Raw genomic sequence first — 25309 nt, 5'->3', positions numbered from 1 at the left:
GGCGGGATCTGTAAACCCGAGGTAACGCCCCCCCGTAGGCGCCCTGGGACTCCCTGCCACAACGGCCCCGCGGGGGGAGGAGAGGGGATAAATAATAAGGAATCGCTCCACAGACCAGGGCTTTGGAGCATCTGCTGCTGCCTGCGTTTGGTGACAGAGGTTGCCTTTCATGTCCCCAGGGGCTGGTCTGCGCCATGGGCGCGACTGCACGCAGCTCTTGTAATGAACCAGGCTTCTGCCCTCCCCTGGGATTGCAGCAGCCTTGCCAGGAGCAGCTCAGGCCTCCACAGGCACTGGCTGTCAGCCCTGCTGTACTCCCGGGTTCCCTCGCTCCTGAGTTGCAGGGTGCTCCCAGAGAGCACTGGGCCTCACCACCCACATGTGACTGGTGGTTGAGGAGGTACGAAGCCACGTGTGTGGCACCACGCAGGGTCGCTGGGCATGCTTGTTGGCCGGCCTTTGTTACGGTGGATGGGGAGTCAGTGGGGTCTTGAGGCCTTGGCCTGCTCTTGTCATCGGTGAACGTAGTTGTAGACGGGGAGCGAGGTGGACTCCCTCTTTATACTGGTGGTATTTGATTGCCTGCCCGTATCACGGGGACGTTTCGGGAATGAATTTGCTCATTTGCCACTTTACGTAGTCAAAGTGCTATATCAATGCCCATATTACAGTCAGCCCTTACATAGTACAGTGGCATTATGTGCAAAATGTGAAGGAGAACACGCTATGTACCAAGCTGTCATAGTGTCATGAAGACCGTACCCTGAAAGTCTTCAAGAGGAGACTGGATGGTCACCGTACTGGGGTCGTCTGACCCCACTTGTCTTTCCTGCCTGGTGCAAGGGGCTGGACCCAATGATCTTCCAAGGTCCCTTCCAGCCTTGCAATCTATGAATCCAAGACCAAGCTGTGGTCACTTTTTGGCTTGTGTTGCAGTCTAGAGACATAGTTGTGGTGGATTGTGTTTTATAAACTTTCTTGCTCTAGCATCATAGTAGAGCCTGTGGGAAAAATGAATAGGAAGGCAAGTTAGTATTCCCAGGTAAGCCATCTCCTCTAGGGCAACTATAGGGCAGTGGCATACTTGTATGTTCTGTACTGTAGTGGCATAGTTGTCATGTCATGTCATGCCAGGTGGCCAGAGATCAAAAGTATGTTATGGTTTTTTAAAAAAAATCCCTATTAAGAAGGGATATAATTGCTTGCCTGTGTTGTCTGTGGCGTTCTCGGTGAGCTCCTATTAGAGAGGCTTTGCAGAAGAGTCTAAGGAAGTTGGCTCTAAGGTCCCTGTGGGGAAGCTGGCTAAATATATGGTAAGCTGGAAGAGAACAATGTGCATGTCTGTTTTTAAGAGCACAGTATAGGCTTTTTAAAAATGCTTCTGGTTTTCTGTAAAATATTCACTTAAAGGAAGTGGGGGAAATTTTGTGGGGAAGGGAGAATGGTTTTGGACACAAGTGGTCTGCTGAAATAATTGTGAGCTGGGGAGTGCAGCAAAGGTCTGGTCTTAGAATGGAAGAATCAAGTATCTTATGATTCCTCCTGCAAAAAGGAAATGAAAGAGTCCTGACTCCTAGTTGGTTAGTGCTCAAAAAGAGGGATTAGAGATATGGTTTGTCTGGGAGCAAGTAGTACTTTGAATTAAGTACAGTTACTTTAAATGTACACTCTGATGATGCCTGGCTCTTATTGCACAATCTTTCAGTGTTATGCAAGCTTTTAGGAAAGGTGGGGGGGTTGTATGTTTTGTATGTCTTGTTTGTTTTTGGCAGGTGTTGGAGGGGGAAGTATGAGGTAGTATTTTTTGTATTGGACAGGTTAAGTACTGTCAAACTCTTGGAACTGTCATATGTTATTTTTAAGTTTGTCAGGCTGCAGGCAGGGAAGGATATGCAAGGCTGTGTGTAAACTACAACATTGTCCAAGTATCACAGGCTTTTGAAAAACTCTTGATTATTAAAGGGCGATGCATATGTGAATATACTCATTCAGCATGCAAGAGAGACTATACTTGATAGTTAAATGGATCTCTCCAAGTATTTGACTACTTATCAACATTGATTAGCTGCAACTATGGGATTATTTTATATCAGTAGGCTAATGATTCTGAACTGTTATTGTTATTTTCACTTACTTAGGAATTGATTAATGCCTCTGTGAAGGGATATTATTTATTTTTCATCCAGTCACATTGCTTTATAATATGGACAGAAAGAGACTGCATTGGCTGTAGCCTAAAAGATTAATGTATATTACACATCAACATTCAGAAGAAACCAAACTCAACTTATAAAGAGGAGGGTGTAATTGGCATAATTCAGGTTAATATTTGCAGTGATTTTTTTTCTCCTTGTATTTTAAGTTTATAATATTTTAAAGGGTTAAATTACTTATTGGAAAAGAATACATGTATTCTAAATTGGAATGCAGTCAGTATTATATTTTTAATTGCTATCCTTTTAAAAACATTGTCAGCAAGGAACATTATTTCACACTGAAACAAGTAAACATTTAGAGTAATCAGATTTTTATAATGCCTATGTTCTTGCATAACAACAATTAAAAGATTTTCATCCTTTGTCCTGGTGTGAAATGTCAATCATTTCCAGCTATTTCAAGGATGAAAAAAATCCTCTATTAAATTAAGGTTAGGATGCATTTGCATAATTTGTTTAAATTAAATTAACAATTGGCGCTAACACATTGTAAGGGTTTAAAATAAGCAATAAAAATTACCTTAAAGAAATATTCTGCTACTGCTATTGCAGAGGTCCCTTTCAGGCCTATTTTTCTGTGATACTACTATAGTTTTATTTTAATGATGATAGTGGATAAGTGAAAATTTACCTTGTGTTCATCTGCAACCTTTGAGACTAGCTCTGATACAGTCTGAAAGGATGTTTTCTATACACTCTACTTTCTGCACATCCTTTCACAGCATCTGATGGAGCTCTTGCTCTCTCATTTAGCTAGTCTATAAAGGTGCCTTCTGTGATTGGCTTCAAACTATCATAGTTAAATACCTCTATTTCAACATAAACATAACATAGTCTTTTAATACATACACATTTTAATGATAATATTGTAATTGTGTGTTTTTTTTTTCTTAGACGTATCAATCTTTGAAGGCTTTTTTATTTTGGAGGATGTCTATTTTAGAAAAATCAAGGAGAATAATATTGAAAAACAGGTTGATTTCATAAAACTCTGCATTAGTTTTTCAGAAGCAATGGAAATTCCTTTTACTTGCTTTAAATAAAATGAAGAGTTTATAGTTCAGATGTATATTTTTCCACTGCCAATCAGGTATACATTTCAGTTATTACCTGTTGCTATCTCAGCATTACCCTCTTTGCGTGAGACTTGACACACAAGTCCCTTTGGTTTCAGTATGGGACATTGTATGGGCTGTTCTACCCCATGTATTGCGAACAGATGCGAATTGTGGATTGTGAGTATCTATAGACATTCTAAAATTTGCAAAAGGGATGTTCCTGTGTGATTGCTGCTCGGTATCAGTACATCACTGTTGGAAGACATAAGACATCTTCATTTTACTCTGATCTAATGCCTGTACTGAACTTAAGGAAGTGTGCTATTAGGGATCCTCATACCTATGCACCTAGGTGTGTTATTAGAGAAGATGTTTACCATGCAGGATTCATACATTCCTTTGGGGGCTCTGTTTCTGTGTTGCTAAAATTGTTTAAGCAGCTCCCTGTTCTATAGGTATTCTACCTACAGCTGTCTTATTCAGGTTCAAAGATTTTTACTTACTACCACTATAAGCTAGTAAAGATATGAAATAAAATAGCCGGTTCTCATCTCAGAAAACTGCCTGCCAAGTCCTTCTTTGCACCCAAGCCTTGGTTGTTGTTCATCTGTGTACAATAACAAATAAAGACATTATTATTTATGTATCTCAGTAGTCATGATACTGAGGAAACTGCTTGTCCAGAAAAACTCCCAAGCTGTCAGATAGGGGCCTAGTTTCTGAGAAGCTTGTTTCTCCATCTGAGAGGCATCATGTAAGTCTTCTGCCTCCCCCCAGCCCTTCACCTAACCTCAGCCACTTGATTCTGTATGTGAATGCTGCTTCTGAAAACAGCTGCTGCAGAAAATGACAGAATTTTGGCATTGAGCATTTTGTGTGCTGTCATGTTATAGAGAGAGACTATTGTCATCTTTTGACAAACACTTATTTTTTTGTCTTCTGTGGCTCAAATAGGAATTTTAATAATGTATATCGTAATAACTTTAAAAATCTCATTCTCTTATAGTCAGATGACTTAAAGTTGAAATTTTTCATTTTTAGAATTTTTATGGGTGGTGTTGGGCTTTGTGATGTAGAGACAGCTGATGTTTTGACAGAAAACCCAAAACTGCTATGGCTAACAACTAAATAATCATGGGGGATTGAACTGTGCCTTCATCCTGGAGAAGCTTCTTTCGAGTTCGGAATGAGATGTATGTATGACAGGTCTTTTAGTTGGAGTAAGGTCATGAGCACGTTGCAATACTCGGGAAATTGTACTTGATTAAATCAGTATTTTCTTATCCCCCCAAATTTTATAATTTAATTTGACATGGCTGTTAAGAGAACTTAGAAGCGTGCACATTTAATTTATGATAACCCAATAGGTTAAATTAATCTATTTGATAGAGTTGGTATTCTTACTTTCAATTTTAAAGTTTCAGTAAATTTACATGTAATATGAAAAATGAACAGTATTTTATATAGCACTGATTCTAAATTTCTTTGGCTAACTGTTTGCCTGGTATTTGACTTTGTTTTAACAATAGCTGGTGCTAATACTTGGGAAGGATGTACTCTTTTATTGAACACTGATTTAATTTCATTCTCAGCACAATTTTAGAGTCTGCAGAGTGTTTAATCTGAGTATTTAATCATTATTAAAATAATGCTTATTGGCTACATACATTTGCTGCAAACAAACAAATATGTAGCATGGCAGAATGCAAATAAAATTGCTTAAGGACTTTTTGTTGGAGTGTGGGAGTATAGAGAAGGCAGTCGTCATGTTATCCAAAATCATTCTCTCTATAACCGTTTTAAATTTTAAATCATAAGTCAATGTAGGAGATGTACATTCTAATACCCCACTAGGTTATTTTATGATCCCAAAGTAGAAAAGCTGTTATATACTTTTTTCCGAATTTATCATATTCAGTCAGTTCTAAAGAAGCTGCAGTGACTAATGATGTGAATTTAACAATATACAACAAAGAGTTCAAGAAGGAAAATAAGGGCTGTAGTCTGTAGCACATTTAGATGGTTTGTCTCTGTTACTTGTATAAAAAGTGAACTGAATTCAGAAGATGTGTAGGGCAGGGACTGTTATAAACCTTGTCTGTTCAGTATCTCCCAACAAGGCCCTGAACTTGGTTGAAATATCTGTGCTATTGCAGTGTAAATGATAACTGTTAATTTTGGCAGCCGTGTTTAAATTGTGTACTTCTCAGTGGGAATTATGCTCGGGTAAGATCTCAGGGCAGTGGAATCTGTTGCATTGCTTTCTGTTAAAGATTTGGTCTAGTCCTTCAGAGAAGTCTTAAAAGTAATACGTTGTTAGTATGCAGGGGCCTAACAAGAAGTTTGTGGGGAAACCAAGAGCAAAGTTGTAGGCTATGTACCTGAAAAACTTGCTGAGAATGAAATGTGTGCAGCCAGGGCATATAGTCTGTTTTTGAAAGGTGGTGGAAGTCATTTGGAATTAAAGAAGAAAAAAACAGATCAGACAGCTAATAAGGTGGTCACGTTGTACGCACATTCCGTTTCTCGTGGGTGAGTTGTTGTTTTTCCAGGAGAAACCATGGGTGTACAGATGTTCAAGGTTTTTCTCCCAGAATAAAAATGGCTTCAGGGTTAAATCACTACCATGATAGTCACTGTCCCAGGAGAAACTGTCTGTACATGCTGTAGCTTCTTTCAGAAAAGAACAGAGTTCACCACAGACCAACTCTGGCTTTCTTTGTAGTCATCTTAAATTGCATTCTCAGGCTGGAATTGCTGTGCATTCTCTTTCCACATCTTTAGCATTCCTATTTGACAAGTTTCTCTCTGCCATTGAATGAGTGTTTTAGAGCAGCTTTCTGCTCCTTCCGTATTTTCCGTTCTCTGCTGTTACCTTGTATTAGCCCCCTTTTGTTGTTCTCTGACTTTCTAGGATTTTTTTCTGTCCCTTGGTACTTGTACCTCACCCCAGTCTGCTCCCTGCACTTCAGTGGTATGCTGAGTTCTGATAAATAAATGAAGGTATTATATGTGTAGCTGTAAAAGTACCTCACTAGAAGCTTTTATTAGTCTTGGATGTAAACAATTACTGTTTATTGTTACCAGACCTTAAGTGTAGAGGTTTGTATATAGAGGTCAGTTAGTAAATGCAGGTAGTGTTATAATTTTGAGAATATGATAAACAGAGCTTGTTTGGTTTCTGGAAAGGCTTAGGTCTTCTATTAGCCCTATGTAAAATCTTGGAAAGTGTGTAGTTACCTTTTTACCACCCCAAAATTTTCAAAGCTTTCTAGTGTGAAGAATGATGATCCCATGTCAAAAGAAAAAGAGTTTGCCTCAAACCACATCTGTTCCCTCTACTTAGTCATCATAATCATCTGCTTTTTTTTTTTTTTTTTACACACAAATCTTCTATTTTTACTCTTACACATGCATCAACTTTTCAGTTGTGGCATGGTGGGTGGGATTCTAAGTTTGCTTGTGCAAAATTAATTAAGCAAAGCAAAATTACAGTATTACATACTGCCCTCTGTTATACTTGAAATGAGATGGTATGTACACAAAGGCTAGCAGGTTTTACTGACATCTAAGTTTTAATATTTTAGTTTCTGACAATGCTGTGAAAATTGGAGCAGATTTTTTCCTTCAAAACCCTGTTCTGAGTGTTTGTTGGGTAGTTGATTAGAGGAAAATGCTTTTCTTGTAAGAAAGAAATAGGCTATTGAAGTCCGTTGAGGCATAATAACTATAGAACTCCATTAGGACATTATTAGTCACTTTTCAGAGTTTAATTGCAGTGCAAGCAAATATTGCTTTTGTGGCTGTTGTCTTCTCCAGCATCCTGTACAAAATGGCAGGTGGGATAACGCAAATGATACAAATTGTAAAGTGAAGAAGGTGGATATCTGAATTAAAAATAAACTGTATGGAGGGGAGAGAACACCTCCTATCAGAACTACAGGGAAACCTCTTGTATTGCAGAAGAATTACCTTGACATTTTAGACAAATTTTTATGGAAATAAAAATGTTCAGTGTAGTACAGATGCTGCTGGGGACGGGGGTATAGCTATACATTGCTTTCTTGTTTGAAATAGAATCAAGGGGACAGATTTGCTTTCTTAGCTTAATTTTGCTTTTTACCTTAACTTTTAGGGTTTCATTCTCTTTGAAAAGGATATTGTTGAATTACTGCACCTTAAGAGGTGCTTTTATAGACTTTAAAAGAATCTTTTAATATTAAGATAACCCTTTAGTTTCTCTCTCTGTGTACTGTTAAAGCTTGATCAGAAGGGGCAGATTAAACTGCAGCACACAGGAGTGCTGTGTACAAATTCTGGTGGCTCATGTATACTTTTCAACTACAAGAGAGCTTTTAAAACTCTGGATAATGCTTATAATCCTTAACATTGAAAGGACTGTGATATCAAAGTTGTTAAAGGATTAGGTGACATTTTAGATCATCGTTGTCTCTTAATCCACTCAAAGTGCAGCTGCAGATAGAACACTAATTTCCTAGTTCTGTTAGGAAAGGACTTTGCTACTGAAGTCCTCTTTTAACTGCTGTGCTGGATGCCTCAGTTGGTTTATGTGAAGTAATCTACTGCCATGTTCGTGTTGAGCATGTTAACTGCCTGTTTGTTGACCTCTGTTGGAATTTGGACTATTTGCTAGAATGAACCCTTCTGCAATTTAATTGCAAAATAACCCTATTTTATTTGTTTTTTAACAGGAGAATTTGCAGAAAGCTTGACTGGGTTTGGATATACAGAGGAGAAAAATGCCGAAACCAGTAAGTAGCTGCCTCCTTTCTTTTCAAGAATTTGACAGGATTGTTACATTTTAGGCTGTGGTATTGTAACAGCCATAACACCTTGTGCTGTGATCTTGTTAGATCTCACCCTAATGATCAACAGTGGGGCTGTTTAATTTCTGTACATAGGGAAAGGTCAAAGGAACACTAGATACTCCAGTGTTTTGCCTGTGTGGAGAGCAGTCATCTCTGACTTGAATTAAGACCCCAGCTTGATGCTTGGTAGAAATTTGCTTCTGGAGATGTTGTTTTCTGTAGCCTGAACCAGAGCAAGAGGGGATTGATTGCAGGTGCTGCAGAGGTGCACTCTGAGCCTGACTCAAGGCCCATTGAAGTTGGTGGATAATACCCCTTCCTCCTCCTTCCCTCACCTGCCAGTAGTATTGGGAGTTCTAGTCACATTTTAATGAAACCTTTGCATGTCTGCTTAAAATCCCTGCCCTTTGTGTATACCATGGGACTAGTGAAATTGTAAATGTAGGATGGAGGGAGCACATATCTTTCATAGACTGCTGCTCACTTCATTGAAACTGGGATCAGAGTTCATCCATGAGGGAGACAGACAAATTTAACTGCCTTCATAAGTGTTGCAGAAAAGTTAAGGGAGGTCATTATTCAGCCAAAGTCTTAATATAATCTTCTGCTGTTGATTAATTTGGTTCTAGCTATCCTTCTGCCTCTGCATTTGGAGAGAACTGACCTCCCCGATACTGCCTTCTTCAGTTTTTTATAATCTTCATAGTCTTCCAGCTTATTCTTGATGTTGATGGTCAGCAAACTTTTAAGGTTGCAAGCTGGTTTGACTCGATTGGGGTCAGGGGCTGGCGGGCAGGTTCTAGGACCTAGCCACTGCCTGTACTTTTCCCCACAGCGGCATGGAGAGAGAGACTGCTGGCCGAAGCCCCCTGCTGTTGAATGCCACCAAAGCCCCATGTCTGCAGGCTTGATCAAATGGCTCTGTGGGCTGGATCCAGTCTGTGGGTCAGATCCAGCTTACCACTGCTCTGTGTTTAAGAGGTGCTTCAGTTAGGCTGGTGTGTGGATGTCAGTGACTTTATTCTCAAACATAGGAGTAAAGTTTTTTTCTCTTGGTTTTTTTTTTTTTTTTAAAGCTCCTCTGTATAGAGCAGGGGTGGGCAAAATATGGCTGGTGGGCTGTATTTGGTCAGCTAATTGACCCTGTCTGTCCCACTAGCTACCGCTGGGAGCCTGAGGAGGGAGGGCTGTGACCTGTGCCCCTCTACTCCACTACAGCCGGGGCCTCACCAGGCCACACAGCACAGATTCCTTCACCCCCGCCCCTCCTGTTCCCCTGCATCTACCCCCCTGGCTTCCGGTTAGCGCTGCAGCAGTGAAGTCCAGGTGCTGCAGCTGCTGACAGCTGGGCCTGCATCGGATGAGGCATGATGCAACATGCCAAGTTGTCCCATTTGCTTGCTACAATGAGCCGTTACCACTCCAATGTCACTTGTCCATGCTGGCTGTGATGGGGCCTCAGCCCAGGGCAGCCTCTCCCAACTTTCCTGGTGTGGTGCAGTGGCTCACTGTGGTGGGCAGATAGGCGGGATGGCTGCTCCGTGTGCTGCATCACACCTCGTCTCATGTGGGTCTGGTGGCTGCACTGCCATGACTGCACAGCATCGACAGGAAGCTGGGAGGTGGGCTATGGATGCAGGATGGGGTGGAGGAGTCTGCCCTGCCCAGCTTTGGCAGAGTCGAGCGGTGTGGGGCACAGCCCTCCCTCTTCGGGCTCCCAGGGGCAGCTGGCAGGCTGGATAGGATCAATTGACCCTCCCTCAGCCCTCAACAGCTTACCAAAACTCTTTAAGTGTCCCTCCAGCCTAAATTATTGCCCACCCCTGGTATGGAGGCTGTCTTATTTGTCAGTATAAAGGAGTGGTGTGTTCCAGTGGATAGAGCATTAGACTTGGAATCAAGTTCCATTCCCAGTTTTGTTAGTGTCCTGCTGGATGATGTTGGCTCAGTTGCTTTATCACTTTTAATGCTATTTTTGCATGTGACAAGGACAGACCTTTAAGTGCTATGTAAGACTTACGTGATGGTAATATCTTGCTTCTGTTCCAGAGAAGACTTTGGGTGTTTATACATATGCTCTGGGAGTGGTGGTGGAGGTGCTCAAATTAGAGAGTCACTCTAATTTAAAGCATCCGGAGCATTTTGTGTATTGGCATCTCCACACTTAAAGCGTCCCCCACTACCACTTTTAACTAAAGCTCATTTGATAAGCTTTAGTTAAAGTGCCCCCATCGCCATTTTTAAGCATGGGGATGCTGATACATGAGACGCTGGAGTCTGCTAATTGAGCTAATAGACCCTGTCTGACCCACCAGCCAGGGCTGAGAGCCTGAGGGAGGGGTACAGCCCTCCCTCCTCAGGTTGGAGCGAGGTAATTACCATGCCCCAGCAGATTCGATTAATCAAGTCTGGTCCGAATCGCTGTAATTACACTGCATTGGAGTAGCCTTGTTGCTCATGTATAGGCACCCATAGTGTTTAGATTTTGAAAACATAGCAGACATGGGCTTGTAACCATGTAACAACATGGGTTCATAACCATGTAGAGCTGGTTTATTTTAATTCTCTTAGCAGTGCTTCCCAGCTGGAATAGACTGTTTGGGTCTTGTAGAATGGTACCATTCTACCTTAAGGATTTTATTGAAAAGACACAAACCAAAGGAACAATGAACACAACCCCTTTTGTAGGAGAAATGGCAGCCTGCTTCCTCCTAGCTATTTCTGTCTAGGTACTAGAATTAGATTTGTGACGCTTGTGTTGGCAGGATGCCCCTTCTTTCATCCCTGAGATGGTAAGGGCATTTGAAGCTGCTGACAGTGTCTTCTAAAAACAAAGAAACTGACCACCTGATGTTAGGGAGAAATAGGGGCTTTTGTAAGGTGTGGAGGGAATGCTGCTTTATGGGGACTTTCATGTAAGAGTTTTCTATTTCTGGTTCTAGAATTTATTCTTCGGAGGTCAGGTAGCATATGAAATCTCAGGAGGCATACCAGCTGAAAGGAGCACATTAAGAAAAGAAACTTTTATATAGATTGTTGTTTGGAGAACTTCATAGGCATTATCTGCTACTAAATACAGTCTGCTGCATCTACTGTTGGCTAATGCACAATGTAGCAGTAGGCTTGCACTAAGGATCCAGTAGCTTTAATACTATAGTACCTGCCCTCAAGCTTCACACTGCCTGTCTTTAAAGTGGTGGATTGACTTTTAGTTAAGTTTGCCCTGGTTGTTTTTTTTGGGGGGGGGTTTGGTTTTTTGTTGTTTTTTTTTTTTTTAAACCTTGAAGGAGTATTTGTTGGTTATGCTCCAGATCCATCTTGTTGGGTATTTATACACTAAGGTATTACCTTGCTTTGTATGCCAGAGGTCGAGTATCTGACCAGTCCTGTATCATGGAAGGTCTCTCTCTCTCGACATCTGCCTTAGCTCATCTCAAATTTAAAATGATTTTGATTCCTTTGATTTGTTTGATTTCCTAGAAGCCACCTTTTTGGCTTTAATTTCTTAATTAAGGAAAGGATTCTTCTTTCCCTTTTTAAAGGTTAATCTGTTATTTGTTTTTATATTTGTATTTTTTTATTTTTATCATATTTACATGAATCCAAGCTGACCACAAACTTAAGACAACCACCAAATTATTAGTTTCTAGACATGGAAAATTTTAAAACAAATTTATAATCTAGTTATTGAAGAGTCCTCTTAAATTAATTCCTCTTCCCCTGCCACGGGGAAGGTAGTGGCAAGGAACATAGTAGCTGGGAGGCAGGCAGCCTCTAGTACTCCCCTTACCCCTCCTTTCCCTCCCCCCATGTTGGCCCCCCTGCCTCCTGCCTGCCTCCCCCAGTGTCTTCTGTCCCTTGCCTCTTGTCCTCCTCCGGTGCCTGACCCCCACCCCTTACCTTTGCAGCTGGTCTGGCTCTGTCTCCACCAGGAGCATAGAGTACCCAGCCGAACTAGGCAGTAGCAGTGGCTTTGGCTCCAGCATGGGCCAGAGCTGGGGCCACAGCAGCTCCCTCCACTGTGCTCTCCCTTGCTTGTGTGAGCCTGCACTGTGCGCCCCTTCCTTACACCCCATGCCTGTGCTTCTTTTGCTCTCCACCCCCTTTCCCTTGTGTTTTCACCACTGTCACTTTCCCCCACACTGCATGGCCCTTCCTTACACCAAGCTCCCCATGTTCCATACTCCATTTTCCTCTCACACCCACTGCTGCCCTTTTCCCCTGTGTTCCCCCTCTTCATCCTGTGTCCCCTTCCCCACCACCCCCTGCATTCCTTTCCCTTTGCTCCGTGCTGTCTTCCTCCACTCTCTGTCCTCCCCCTCTGTACCATGTGCCCCTTTCCCTTGTGCTCTCTCATTGTACTGAGTGCCCACTTCCTCTGCAGCCCCCTGCTCTACGCACCCCCTACCTGACATATGAGCCACCCTGGCCTTGTCTGGAGCTGCAGCAGCTGCTTGCCTGGCCCGTGCTTGTATCTAAGTTGACGGGTTTTCCCCCCCATGCTGAATGGGGGAGGGTAGAACTCTTGTCTTAAATTTGAGTTAATATGGAGTGTATTTTAGATTAAAATGCAATAGAGACATGAGTGCAGTTTTGCTTGTGCAGCTTGCCTCTGGGTTGTACCATCACTTTTTATAACTAGCAAGAACTTTACTGAGATCATGTTATATCTCTTTCCCTATACTAGTAAGATGTGGATGGTCCAGGGTTCTAAAAACCTGGTAAATTCTAGAGGTGCACTGATAAAGATTATCTTGGTTGATACTGATTTAATAGACATTATGGCTGGAAGGGACCTTGCAAGATCATCGAGTCCAGCCCCCTGCCCAGAGGGCAGGAAGTCAGCAGGGGTCAAATGATCTAAGCAGGATAGGCATCCAAGTGTTTTTTTAAAGTGTCCAGAGTAGGTGCTTGCACCACCTCTGGAGGGAGTCTATTCCAGGCTTTGGGGACTCGAACAATAAAGAAGTTTTTCCTTATGTCCAGCCTAAAACTGTCTTCCAGGAGTTTGTGACTGTTGAACTTTTTCTTCCTATGGGGTACCCTGGTGAACAGATGTTCTCCTAGTTCCTAATGTGTACACCCCTTTTGTACTTTATAGGCTGCCACCAAGTCACCCCTGAGCTTATACTTTTCCAGGCTGAAGAGTCCCATGTGTCTTAGCCTGTCCTCATAAAGCTTCTTTTCTTGACCTGGAATCATGCTTGTGGCTATCCTCTGGACTCTCTTGAGCTTTTCCACATCCTTTCTGAACTGCGGAGCCCAGAACTGGACACAATATTCCAGCTGTGGTCTCACCAAGGCTGAGTAAATTGGGAGGCTGACTTCCTGAGTATTAACCAGCCTTATTGACCGATATCAATCTAATAGCCAATTTACAGGAATGCAGCCAGGCAGCTTGGAGAGCAGTATCCGGCCAATAAGTTGGAGGGGAAAGGGCGTGGGAGAGGGAATGGGTGTGGTGGGGCAGATCGAGGCCCCTCATGGTGAGGGAGGGAGTGGGGTACGAACAGGCGCTGCTTAGCTGGGGCAGTGAATGCGACCCTGGGGCAGGGCATGGGACGGAGCCATGGGCATGGTGGGGAGCTCCCTGCTGCTGCTTCATGTACAACCGAGGGAGGCATGAGGGGAATATATCCTCTGGATTTGGGCATGGGGTCAGGGCAGGCTGGGGGCCAGGGCCTGTACCAGCATCTTCCCATGGGGTAGGGGGGCTGTGCTGGGGCTGTGCTCAGGGCAGGTGGAGGTGGGCTCAGCTGCAGCAGAGCACAGTGCCTTGAGCAGGGGCAGCACTGGGAGGGGACTTGGAGTAGGGGGAGCCTATGGTCACCCCAAAGTTCCTCATAGCCACCCCTCCCAGTGGTGCTGCTGCCCACTCCGTGCAGCTGAGCCTGCCCCACCCACACCCACCCTGAGCACAGCCCCGGCCTAGCCCCCCTGCTGAGAAGAGACTGGCACAGCCCTTGGCCCCGAGTCCGCAGTGGGTAGCCCACCCTCGCCCCGCGCACACATCTGGGAAGCACATGCCGCCCATGCAGCAGCAGGGAGTGCTCGTGCATGTGGCAGTTGGTGACATTATTGGCCAAAAAAAGCTGATTGCAGATAATTTTAATTTTCCTGTTATCAGCGCCAATCCAATATATTGGCGCACCTTTAGTAAATTCTTGTAAACAGGAGAATCCAAGCAATACAATGAATTCAGCATTTTTTTTAAAGTAATGCTATTTTTTTTAAGTAATAAAGTTTCACTTTAGTCCTATGCATTATCAGTGATGAAGTTAGATATATAATCTTCTGCTTTTAACCAGTTTGTTTCCCAAGGGGAAAACCAGGAGTACTGGCCACAGACTCCTAGAAGATCGATTTTTAGGCTCAATATTAGGAAAAACTTTACAGTCAGGCTATCTGGACTGTGAAATAAGCTCTCTTCAGAGGTGGTGCAATCACCTACTCTGGAAATCTTCAAGAGGAGACTAGAACAGTCACCTTGCTGGGGTCACCTGACTCCCAGTTATCTTTCCTGCTTGGTGCAGGGGGCGGGACCCAATGATCTTCCAAGATCCCTTCCGGCCTTACAATCTATGAATCTCTGACACAAAGACATGCTATCATCTTTTACATAGAGGCATATCCATAGTAAAAGACTTCTTTTTTGTTTGTTTGTTTGTTTGGAATATTGAACATCCTTTTAATTGTAGTCAAATTCAAGGGGGAAAACTCGGCACTTCCGGACTAGCATAATTTCCTGTGGAATAAAGTTCATGCTTCTGTGAATAAAATCTTTTAGGGGTAGTAATGGAAAGATCTGTTTGGAAGGTCAGAATGTGTGGGGTTTGATTGTTTTGGGCAGTGGTGCTCAACTCATTTGGCCCTCTGGGTTGGAAGAGTAGCGTGGGGATGATCAGCTGGCTAAGTGGCATGAATCACAGCATCTGGCCCATGATTCTGGAATTTTGGTGGCAGGATGAGTAGCAGCAACATTAATTGCTGTGGATCCAGGAGCTGCAACAATTAATACTACCACTGCTCCTCCTGCCATCAAATTCCTGTAGCTGTGGGGAGCCCTGTTCCTTGTATCTTTGTCATGCCTATTTTGGGTATAACTGCATTGCCTCTGGACCATGCTAAGAAGCTCTGCAGTAAAGCGCACACCATGCTTACTCTGGGCATACCACACCCCATATAATGTAGCTGGCTTTAGAGCGACGCTGTTCATATGCTAATGAAGACATCCAAGGCATAGAGGTTATTGGCACATGTCAGTTGCTACATTGAAGTGGCTGTGCTTCTTCCATTTTTGGGGGTCATGGAACAGGTCTACTGTTCTTCACTGTGATGTAGCCTCTTATTTGGAGGGGTATAGGCATGCCCTTCAATAGGTGGTTGGGCTGAAAAGTTTGAATGAGAAGTTGGATTTGGCAATCTAAAATACATTATAACTTAGCACAGAGTAACGACCTTAGAGGTGTCCAAGCAATGATGCATTTTTCACATTTTCCTATTGAGGCAATCATTCGGGTTATGTTTGGAATCAAGGTGCTTTCCTGTAGGCAACTCATTTGGCATCTCCTGTACTCTTAAAAACCCCCAAAAGATTTTTTCTGTTCTTTTAACTTTGCCTGGCACCCTGGAATTGGGGCATGAGTTCAATCTGTTGTAATCCATGGTGAAACTTCCCGTGGCTTCAGTGGGAGGGAGATCAGGCTGTTAATAATCATTAAATATGATTACAGCTATCAGTAGCTGAATACATTTTGAAAGATTTAGTAGTTTTCTATGGATACTGAGAGAGTAGAATATTTGATCTAATTTCCAGCACACCCTTTCCAAAAAACTTGACTCAGTGTCTTGGCTACATGCCATTTTCTTCTGTCTTCATCCAAAATAGAAATAGTGTGACTAAAATTAGACACCAGTAGTTACATAACTATTAATCATTTTATAACCTAAGAAGATTAGGTTTAATTGACTGAAGTATTAGTTGCATTTGTAAAGACTAAAAACATTTTTAAAAATTGTAATAGATTTTTCTTCAGAAGTGTGTTCTCAGAGCATTCAAAACTGTGAAAGGGTAATCACTTCAGTGCACAAGGCACTGATGAGGCTAAATTATTTTTTTAAGGTTTGGAAATGAAGATCTACCTGTGGGCATCATATATCAACTTTTTAAGAATCTGTTCAGTATTTTAGGATATAACTTGTCCAAAAACAGCAGTGTCCAAATATTCTAAATTTTAACTTTGAAAGGTTTATAGTGAGTTTTAGTGAATGACACTTATGCTTTGAATTGCACATACTGCAAATTCATTTTTTGGTTTGTAAAGTTAAATTAATTTAATGTTTTTTCTATAAAGCATTATTTATATGGTAGCTGAATTACAGTACAAGTATATACAGGTCTGCCTACAGTATAAATAGACAAATGTGCAGCGTGGAGGACTCATTTTATTTTTCATCAACTCAAAACTATCCAATTAATTACATAAAGTAAATGTAAACATATATGTTCAAATTGCTGTTTGTTTTGTCACACACATTTTTCCTAATTCCTTCAGTTCTAACATCCATTTATATTGATCTGTTAGATCGGCACAGGATCTTTACCTTTAGGTGATTGTATAATGTCCGGCCCAATAGAAAACCTGATTTGAACCTTGAGATGGTGTTGTAATACAAATAGATATAATTAAAGGACAGTCAGCATCTGAAGTAATACAAAGGAATACCTGGAAAGAGCAATAACTTCTTATTACCAGTATATCTGGCTTAGTAATGATTTTGGTATTAGACTGATGCTCATTTTTGCTTCAAAGGCAAGTGACTGATTCTTTATGCAAAATTAAAAAAATAAATTTAAAAAACTAGAGCTTTTATATGCTTTTTTCCCCTGGAAATATGCTTGGCTCTTTGTAATAAATGGACTTATTGTCCCACAAGTAATTTACCGAGAGAGTGTTTAATCTGTCCTTTACTACATCCCTGTGCACAGTATACCAATTTGAATCCCATGGACAAGACAAAGATTTTTTTACCTTTAATATGGCTATTTAAATTTATAGTCAATTTTTGTATATATTCTGTAAACATGTAAGAATATCAAGCAATTCAGAATTTTATTTTGATGGGCAACGGGTATATAGTCAATATACTAAGGTCTCATAGGCTCTAATATAGAAACCACTTGGTGTGAGAACAAAAAAAATTGCCTGCCTGAATAAAATTACTGAAGCCATGCTATACTTCTTTATTTTTGTGTGTAAATTTTAAAGGTATTTGTTAAAGTAAAAAATAGGACATAAACCCTGCCAAAAGCTAGCCCTCTACCCCTGACTTGAGTTGCTAACCCAAGAAAATTGATAATCTGCAAACTTTTTACTGACAACCAGATTTCTTTACTGACATGTTATTTACTGATATATAGGGGTCTACTTAACTCACAGCAAGACAAAGCAATTTTTGCAGCTTGGTTGTGGCATGAAGAGCCATTTTGAGGCATTTCCCAGCGGCCCTGCCCCTCACTGCTAATTGGCAGAGAGGCATGTACTGTATAATTTAATAGCAATTTCCATAGAAAGTAAATTATAATTTATCATATTATAAATTTAAATATATTATACACTTTATATACAATATGAAAAATTTAGAAATACTAATTAATGCTAACCTTAATGGAAACATTTTCACTTCACTGACTGGCACCTTCATTTAGTCTCTAACTAGCACTGTCACGTGATCTGTGGCTGCAGTGATTGTCGCACTGTCTTTGTATTATGGTAAGCATTGGGACATTCTAAAACAGTGTATTATATAAATAATACACTGTTTGCTTGGTTTGTTAGGTTGATTTTGTGGGAAATCGTGGCCAACGTGATATTTCCTGGCGATTTGTAGGTGCCAGTTCTCACAGTTTCTGCAGAACCGCAAATTAACTACACCCCTGCTGATGGTTTACATAATTTAAGTGTAACCTTTCTGCCAGGCCCTGAATGGCAATTTGCAGAAAGTCAATAAAAAACATTTTTTTGGGTTGGTGATCCCGCTTGACTGCAGCAATAGCTCTTATTCTGTGTTGCCCCTACCCACCCCACACTCTACTCACCACACACCATGATACCCCTGACTGTACCTTGCACATTACATTTCCAGTATTTGATTCTATAGTATATATTGGAGAATGAGACGATAACTTATTTTACATTTTTTCCGCTCACATCTATACGATTGGCATTTCAGTTGTGAATAGAAATGTACTGTTCCAGTTTGATGTCTTTTTCTTGAGGTGCCTCAATCTTCAGATCTCTATTTCAACTTAAAAAGGACAAACGGAATCAGTCCTGTTCTGGCACTTATGCCTACAGCTTACAAAACATACAAATGTACAAGGAAAGGTATTATTTAATAAAGATACCTATATATGGCACCAGTAACTGAAAGATTGTTCCATTTTAAATCAAGTCCACCTGCCACAACTCAATAATGCAAATATGAAAGTTGGATATATTTCATAATTAGGGGTGTGTCCTATAAGATTACCATTTGCCTACAATATATAAAAATCAACAGGGGAGATAAACCCATAAGCACATACTTGTAAATCGACAAGTGCTTTAATCAGCACTCCCCTTACTTTTGTTTCTGCTCCCTCTTTTTTTGGTGCAATTTGATTTTACTTAATCATGTGTAATACAATGCTGGGTTTGAATTTAGGGAGAAAAGAGAATACTTTGTGCTTAATGTAACAGGGAGTCTATTGACCCTGTTACTAGGAGGGGAAGAGTTAAACTTACTGAGAACCGGAGGTGATGATGTCATCAGGTGACCTCTGGAGGAGGGAGATTTGAACATCTGCAAAGAATTATAAACTAGAGACCTGAAGCAAGTAAGGGAACACCTTGAAAAGGGCACTTCCCCAACAAACACCCCCTGGAAGGGGGTGAGGAATGCGAATTCCACCTGGAGGGTTGAAACAGCCTGTGCGGAGGTGCAGGAGTTCTATAGCTGTGTCGGGACAAGAGGCAGCCCATGCATTGGGGAGATACTTACCTGAATCAGAAAAGCAGTGAGACTCTTCAAGGGACACGGGGATCACAGAAACCCTGGCAACGGAAGGTACACTCTGAGAGAAATTAAACAAAGAATTAGCCAGGGAGGTGAGCTCAGCAGGGAGCCAGTCACCAGACATAGAGACTATACCAAAACAGGACTTGGCTGACCTTGAGCATGAATGTTATCACCTTGTTAGACATTCTGTGAGAAAATAAGAAGTTACTTTATACAGATCGATTGTAAGAACTGCAATTATTTTTGTCTGTTTGTTTATTATATTTATTCTCCCATCAAAGGTGTGGCAAGTAAGTGAACAAGCGTGAGTGATTGCCAGAATATACTCGCTGTAATACTCTAATATGACTGGAGCAATGTTGCTAGTTAGGACATTCTGGTCATTCAAGCCACTTAAGTTATTTTAAAGGCTAAATGATAGGTCACAGTTTGTCACTTAAAGTAACTGGTTTGCAACACACTATTTTAACATGAATGCAACATTTTATGCTGTGATTAACCTTCAGTGTGCAAAGTAATTGAATTAAGATTTACCTTTTTATTCCTTCCCTATTGTTCTAACCTAGTCTTGTATTGTTGCAATGTGTTTTGTAAAAACATTCTTTAGAAGTAAAAGATTTATGCTTACTTACCTAAGTATTCACTAGATTGGTGAGGATTCTCATTCCCTGGCAGCCCTGTATTTTATTTAAATAGCCAAATATCCTCTGTTTTATATGCTCTTCACCATACCCATTTAATCACGTCTACCCTCCACTCGGAATTCATTTTAGAAAAACAAAACGAACTTTTTTTTATCTCAAACTCTTTACCTGTCTAGGTGCTTGAATTTATATATTTCATTTTACAAATCATACGGTGATGGTATGTTAAGGCAGGGGTGGGGAAAATACAGCCCGTGGGCTGTATCCAGCCTACCATGTACTTTCATCCACTCCATGGTGTGTCCCCGCCTCCCCATGAATTGCACCCTGCCCAGCCCTTCTTCCAACAAGGGTGAAAGCAAGGCACTCACATGTACAACCCCCACAACATAACCTATTGGACCTTGCTCGAACCCTCTTGGGCAGACGGGCTCTGCCCAACCAGCAGAGTGACACTTTTATTTTGAGTTTTTATTATGCAATTCCTTCTATATGCAGTATCTAATTACAAGTCGTGACAAATATTTTTTGTAGTAAAATTAAAATATAGTAGATGTTTTACTTCTAGTGTATGATTTGGTTTTTTTTTCTGGTTCTATGATTCCCTCTTAAAAGGAGCATTTGGTGGGAGGAGTAGCAGGGGGGGGATGCAAGGGGAGGGACTTCTGGTGGCAAAGGTCAGGAGTCATGGGGCAGGACTTATGGTCCCAATGTGGTGACCAGGTGTCAGGGCGTCTGTCAAGAGACCGGGCTACCCATGTGGTCCCTGACAGCTTGCCAAAACTTGTTGAGCCGAAATAATTGTCCACCCTGTGTTAAGGTGAAACTGTCATTGGCTTCAGTGAAGGAGTGGGGGTAGGTGTGGCGTGGAGGGAAATGAGAACCATGATTTCGGCTGTCTTTTTGATGATACCATCTTCCCTTAATGTTCTAACTCTCATGCTCTGGTAGATGGAATACCAATTTTCACTAGATGTCATGTTTCTAGGGTATAAAAGAGGCAAAGATCTTCAACTCTGTATTCTACTACTGTATGTATCCACGCTTGGCTCTGGCACATAAGGGATCTCTTTTACAAGTTCAAGTTCTTCAGCTGGCTTTCTGTGGGTAAGGGTCTATACTTCAATCCAGGGCCAAAACACTTTGCAGTTCCAGGCCTCAACTTTTACTGCGCCTTTCTGACCCTGTTCCTTTAGGTATGGCATTACCTGGATGCAGGACTGGATCTGGGGTGTGTGGTGGTGCAGTCATACCCCCCCTTTCACCACTGCAAGTTCTGTTCTCAGCCCCCAGGTGCAGGTGCACTGAGCTCTGCGGCTGCCATACCCTGCTTTTCATTGTCCTGGGCCTGTTCCTGTCTAGACCTTGCATAAGGGAGAAGCCTCCCACCATGTAGTATCTATACAGTAAGAGGACATTTTTTTTGAGGAAACAAGTTTCCCAGCCTCTCCAAGTTTCACTGCTTAGTTACATTACCCCTCATGAAAGAAAGCACCCTCTGTTCTTGTGTTGTGAAGGTAAAGCAGGGAGTCACAGTACCAGTAAGCACAGCCCTGTCCTTTCCATCCATCAGACCTTAGTCTGTGCCCTCCCTGATCTCCTTTAGTCTGATAGCCTCCAGAAGCCAGAGCCTTGTGCCTTGTATATACCTCTCATGAAAGGCGGTCCTTGGGTCAAAGAAGCAGATCCTGAGCCTGATTTGTGAGGTGGAAGTTCAGCTCTGGAGTAATGGGAACAGTTTCTGAATGTCATGGACTTCCCATCTTAGTATCAGGCTTCTGGTACAGAGCATTGTGGGGAGACTGAAGAATTTCCAGCATGATTAGACCTAGATAATGCCAAGGAATATAAAGTACAGCAGCACCAATTGCAGTTAACACCTCTCAGAAATGTCTTTATTTGTCATCTCCATATGAAGCAAGAATTCTTGTTACGTCAGAAAGGCACAAATTTTCTTTGCAGGTTCTTGGTCATTAGCCTACACCTCCATCTAATATGAGAATTGATGCACTTTGCTCTGCACTCCAGATAAGACATGGACACAAGTAACAATTAAAATGTTGTAGATGTCTTTTAAAATGTTTCAAAAGGACAGCTGGATACACGCAACTCTCTGGCTAATGTCAGTCGAACCCTCTGCTCCCAATCCTTTCTGCCCCTCCCCTTTGTTGGGGGAGGGTGGAGAGAAATTTGGAGATTTAAGAGCCAAAAGCAGGGATTGGGGGGAAAGTTGGTATTCCTAACCTACTTGTCCCGTGCCCCACTCCATTCCCCTCCAACCCCTGCTTGTCTCTCCACTCTACTCTTGCCCCCCCTCTCCCCCCACTTCCTGCTGTCCCTGTGAAGTGAAGGGGAGCAGGGAGCTGAGAGCAGAGCATTTGTTCCTTGCAGCCTGCCCTAATGCTGCCTGGCTGGCACTAGAGGAAGCTGCAACATTGAAATGTTCAGTGACACAGGGATGTACCTGTGTCCACTGGCTGAAATGTTTCCTTTTTAAAGCATTTTCAAGTGTGTTTCATTTGGAAACGTTCATTGTTACTACTATCTGCATCCATAGGTTTCTGCCAAAATTATGTTTATTTTGGGATATTCATACCTGAACTAGTATAACAGGCTGAAGGGATGAGGGAGTTCCCCATACTTCTGAACTTTCCATTTCAATAAATTTTTCTATACTAGTTTAGGCCCCTTTTCCCTGCAGCTTAGTGCCTGATTTTCACTTACACTTCTTTATGAAATTACTGAAATGTTGCATTTCATTTTATGACTTGTGGAAGCTTATTATAACTTTTGTGGAGTTGCTTTGAAATATTAAATGAAGTCCTGTGAGGATGTTAAATTTTTACTTTCAGAGTGTGTCTTCATCTGGTCTAGACTGGCGCATACCATCTCATCAAATGAACAGGCGGGGACAACAACATTATTTGGTTGACAGAAGTGCTGTTGAGTGGTATAAATGGACTTTCTCTCTTGGGTATGAACAAGCCATGTTCAAATAGTTATGAAATTAGGTATGAACAAATTATCGAAATAGAGAGGAGAGGAAGGAAAAATAGGGAGGGTGGACCATTTATTTATATAATGCATCAGAAGCCTAAAAAATGTTGTGCTATAGCTAGGTAGTTTTAAAGCTGCAGTGACTGTTTGTAGCAGTAGAACCTTTTGGACTGTAACTAGGGCTGGAATTCTGGGGGAGCTTGGGTGGGCTGAGCTCCCCCATAAAAGACGAGAGCCCCCTTGGCCTGCCTCGGGTGGCCGCGGCTCCTTCTGGCTGTTCCTGCTACAGACTCTCCCCCCCTCCCCGCCAAGAGTCAGAATGTAATTCAAACCTTGACTGTAACCAAAACTGCCAACAGGAATAAAGTAGTAAACTTTTAACTTTTTTATTCCTTTCCTGTTTAAAAATAAACTGATTTACTTTAAGAAGTGGGGAGTACATTTCCCCTCAGCTTGTACCCTGTTAGCAAAAGTGAACACACAAATGTTAATGTGGTTGGCTGACTGTTTTCCTTTGACCTTTTGTATAAACAGCATAGCTGACGACTATTACAATTAGTGTAATGCATCTAATTGACCTGATATTGTGTGTGTGTGTGTGTGTGTGTGTGTGTGTGTGTTTATCTATTGTAGTTGTAAGATACAGTTACAACACACCTCCCGTACTTGGATCTTTTTAACATTCAGAAACTTTATCCGGATTAGAATATTTGTGCTTATTCAAACAGATCCTGCAAGTTACATATTCAGTTTATGTATTTTCCTTACTTTACTGTCCCTTTAAGGACTGTTTAATTCTTGCAGATGATGTGCGTCATCACCTAATAACTCCTCTGTTTCTATCAGACTGGTGTTGGTTTTTCTTTACACAGAAAATTTCTGTTGTTCCATTGCAGTGTGTTTTTAAAATTTGCTGAATATATCCTGCTGATGGACCAATAGTTGATTAGAAAAAAATTGTCCTTTCCACACCTGTGACCTGTGTCCACCTCCCATTCTCCCCTCCCCCATACCAGAAGACACTGATTCTGACTTTACAATAAAAAATTCTCATTTTTCCTCCTATATCCTCTCTGTTACCTCCATCATTTGTTGCTGTTCATTTAAAAAAACCAAACAAACTATATTTCTTGTGTGGCGGAGCACCATAGGAGGGCACTTAGTGGGCCGGTGCAGGCTACAGAGGAGCCTGCATGTTGAGCCTGGGAGATTGCCCCCTGTCACACTTGTCACCTTCCTTTGCCCCACACATTCGGACTGTAACCAAATTTGCTGCTACTTGCATAGCTCTTGCCTGTTTTTGTTAAGACAGACAAATGTTTTTATTCAGGTTCTTGTCTTTTGTCTCATGTACTGTAACCTTATCAACCTGAACCTCCTAGACACCAGCATCTCCCCTCCAGTAAGTCAAAATACAACTACTAAAATTATTTCCTGTTGCTATAATCATATCGTCAATTCTTCAAATACTTTCATTGGCTCCTGCACAATTTCCCTTAATCAAATTCCAGTGGTTTGCATAAACCTTCAGATTGGTTCATATTTTTTTTTACTGCTATCTGTTGTCCAGTTTTTTTCTTATTAATTGCTTGCATAAGACTTCCAAATCACCAAAAATGCATAGGTGCTTTCTTTTACACTTCCTCTTATACATGGAACTGCATTCTTCAGGTAATCCATATGACTGCTAATATCTCCTTCAAATTCCTTATTAGACCTCAGCCCTATTTGAGAAATACTAAAGAAACATTGACATTAAGCCTGTGCAAATAGAGAAGTATTCAGTGCTGATTCAGAGGACAGTGATTTGATTTGGAGATTCAGATCACTATCTTGAATCGAATCGGCTTCGGAAGATTTGGTGCTGATTCAGAGAGATTTGGCCTCTGCAAGACACGCTAGGAAATCTGGTTGTTGCACCAGACAACAAGGCTAACCTATTTAACGATTTCTTTGCCTCCATTTTCCTGAGCAGGGACCAGATCAGCCCATCGGCCGGGACCCCCTGAGGCCCCGGGGGAGGTGCACCCAGGCCTAGGGTCAGTGAGGATCTAGACAGGGAACTTCTGGAGGGACTGGACGTATTTAAATCAGCAGGTCCTGAAGACCTCCACCCCAGAGTGCTGAGGGAATTAGCAGAGGTCATTGTGGGACCCCTGGCACAGCTTTACGAGCACTCGTGGTGCTCTGGTGTGGTGCCAGAGGACTGGAAAAGGGCCAGTGTGGTTCCCATTTTCAAAAAAGGGAGGAAGGAGGACCCAGGAAACTATAGGCCAGTTGGTCTTACCTCGATCCTGGGTAAGCTTTTTGAGACAATTATCCTGGCACATGTCCACGAGGGGCCAGCAGGGGAGGTTATGCTTAGGGGCAACCAACATGGGTTGATTAGAGGCAGGTCCTGTCAAACCAACCTGGTGGCCTTCTATGACCAGGTCACAAAATCCATAGACGCAGGGGTAGCAGTTGACATAGTCTTTCTGGACTTCAGGAAGGCCTTCGACACT

The 25309-nt window shown here is 41.9% G+C and overlaps 1 protein-coding gene across 4 annotated transcripts in view; it reads left to right on the top strand.

Moving 5' to 3' along the window:
* Nucleotides 1-25309, top strand: part of RDX (radixin) — a 65054-nt gene that overhangs the window by 846 nt on the left and 38899 nt on the right. The window contains exons 1-2 of one of the 4 annotated variants that reach the window (XM_006033148.3): nucleotides 1-21; nucleotides 7987-8046. In XM_006033148.3, coding sequence (XP_006033210.1) covers nucleotides 8035-8046 — 12 coding nt within the window. In that variant the 5' untranslated portion in view covers nucleotides 1-21; nucleotides 7987-8034. Of the gene's footprint in view, nucleotides 22-7986; nucleotides 8047-22682; nucleotides 22783-25309 lie in introns of those variants that run through there. The other 3 variants (XM_025214887.1, XM_025214888.1, XM_006033147.3) reach the window with 3 other exon arrangements.

The sequence above is a fragment of the Alligator sinensis genome, unplaced genomic scaffold (assembly GCF_000455745.1).
Source record: "Alligator sinensis unplaced genomic scaffold, ASM45574v1 scaffold397_1, whole genome shotgun sequence".
Taxonomy (NCBI): Eukaryota; Metazoa; Chordata; order Crocodylia; family Alligatoridae; genus Alligator; species Alligator sinensis.
Note: the sequence above shows the minus strand (reverse complement) of the source record. Positions and strands in the feature narration are given on the sequence as shown.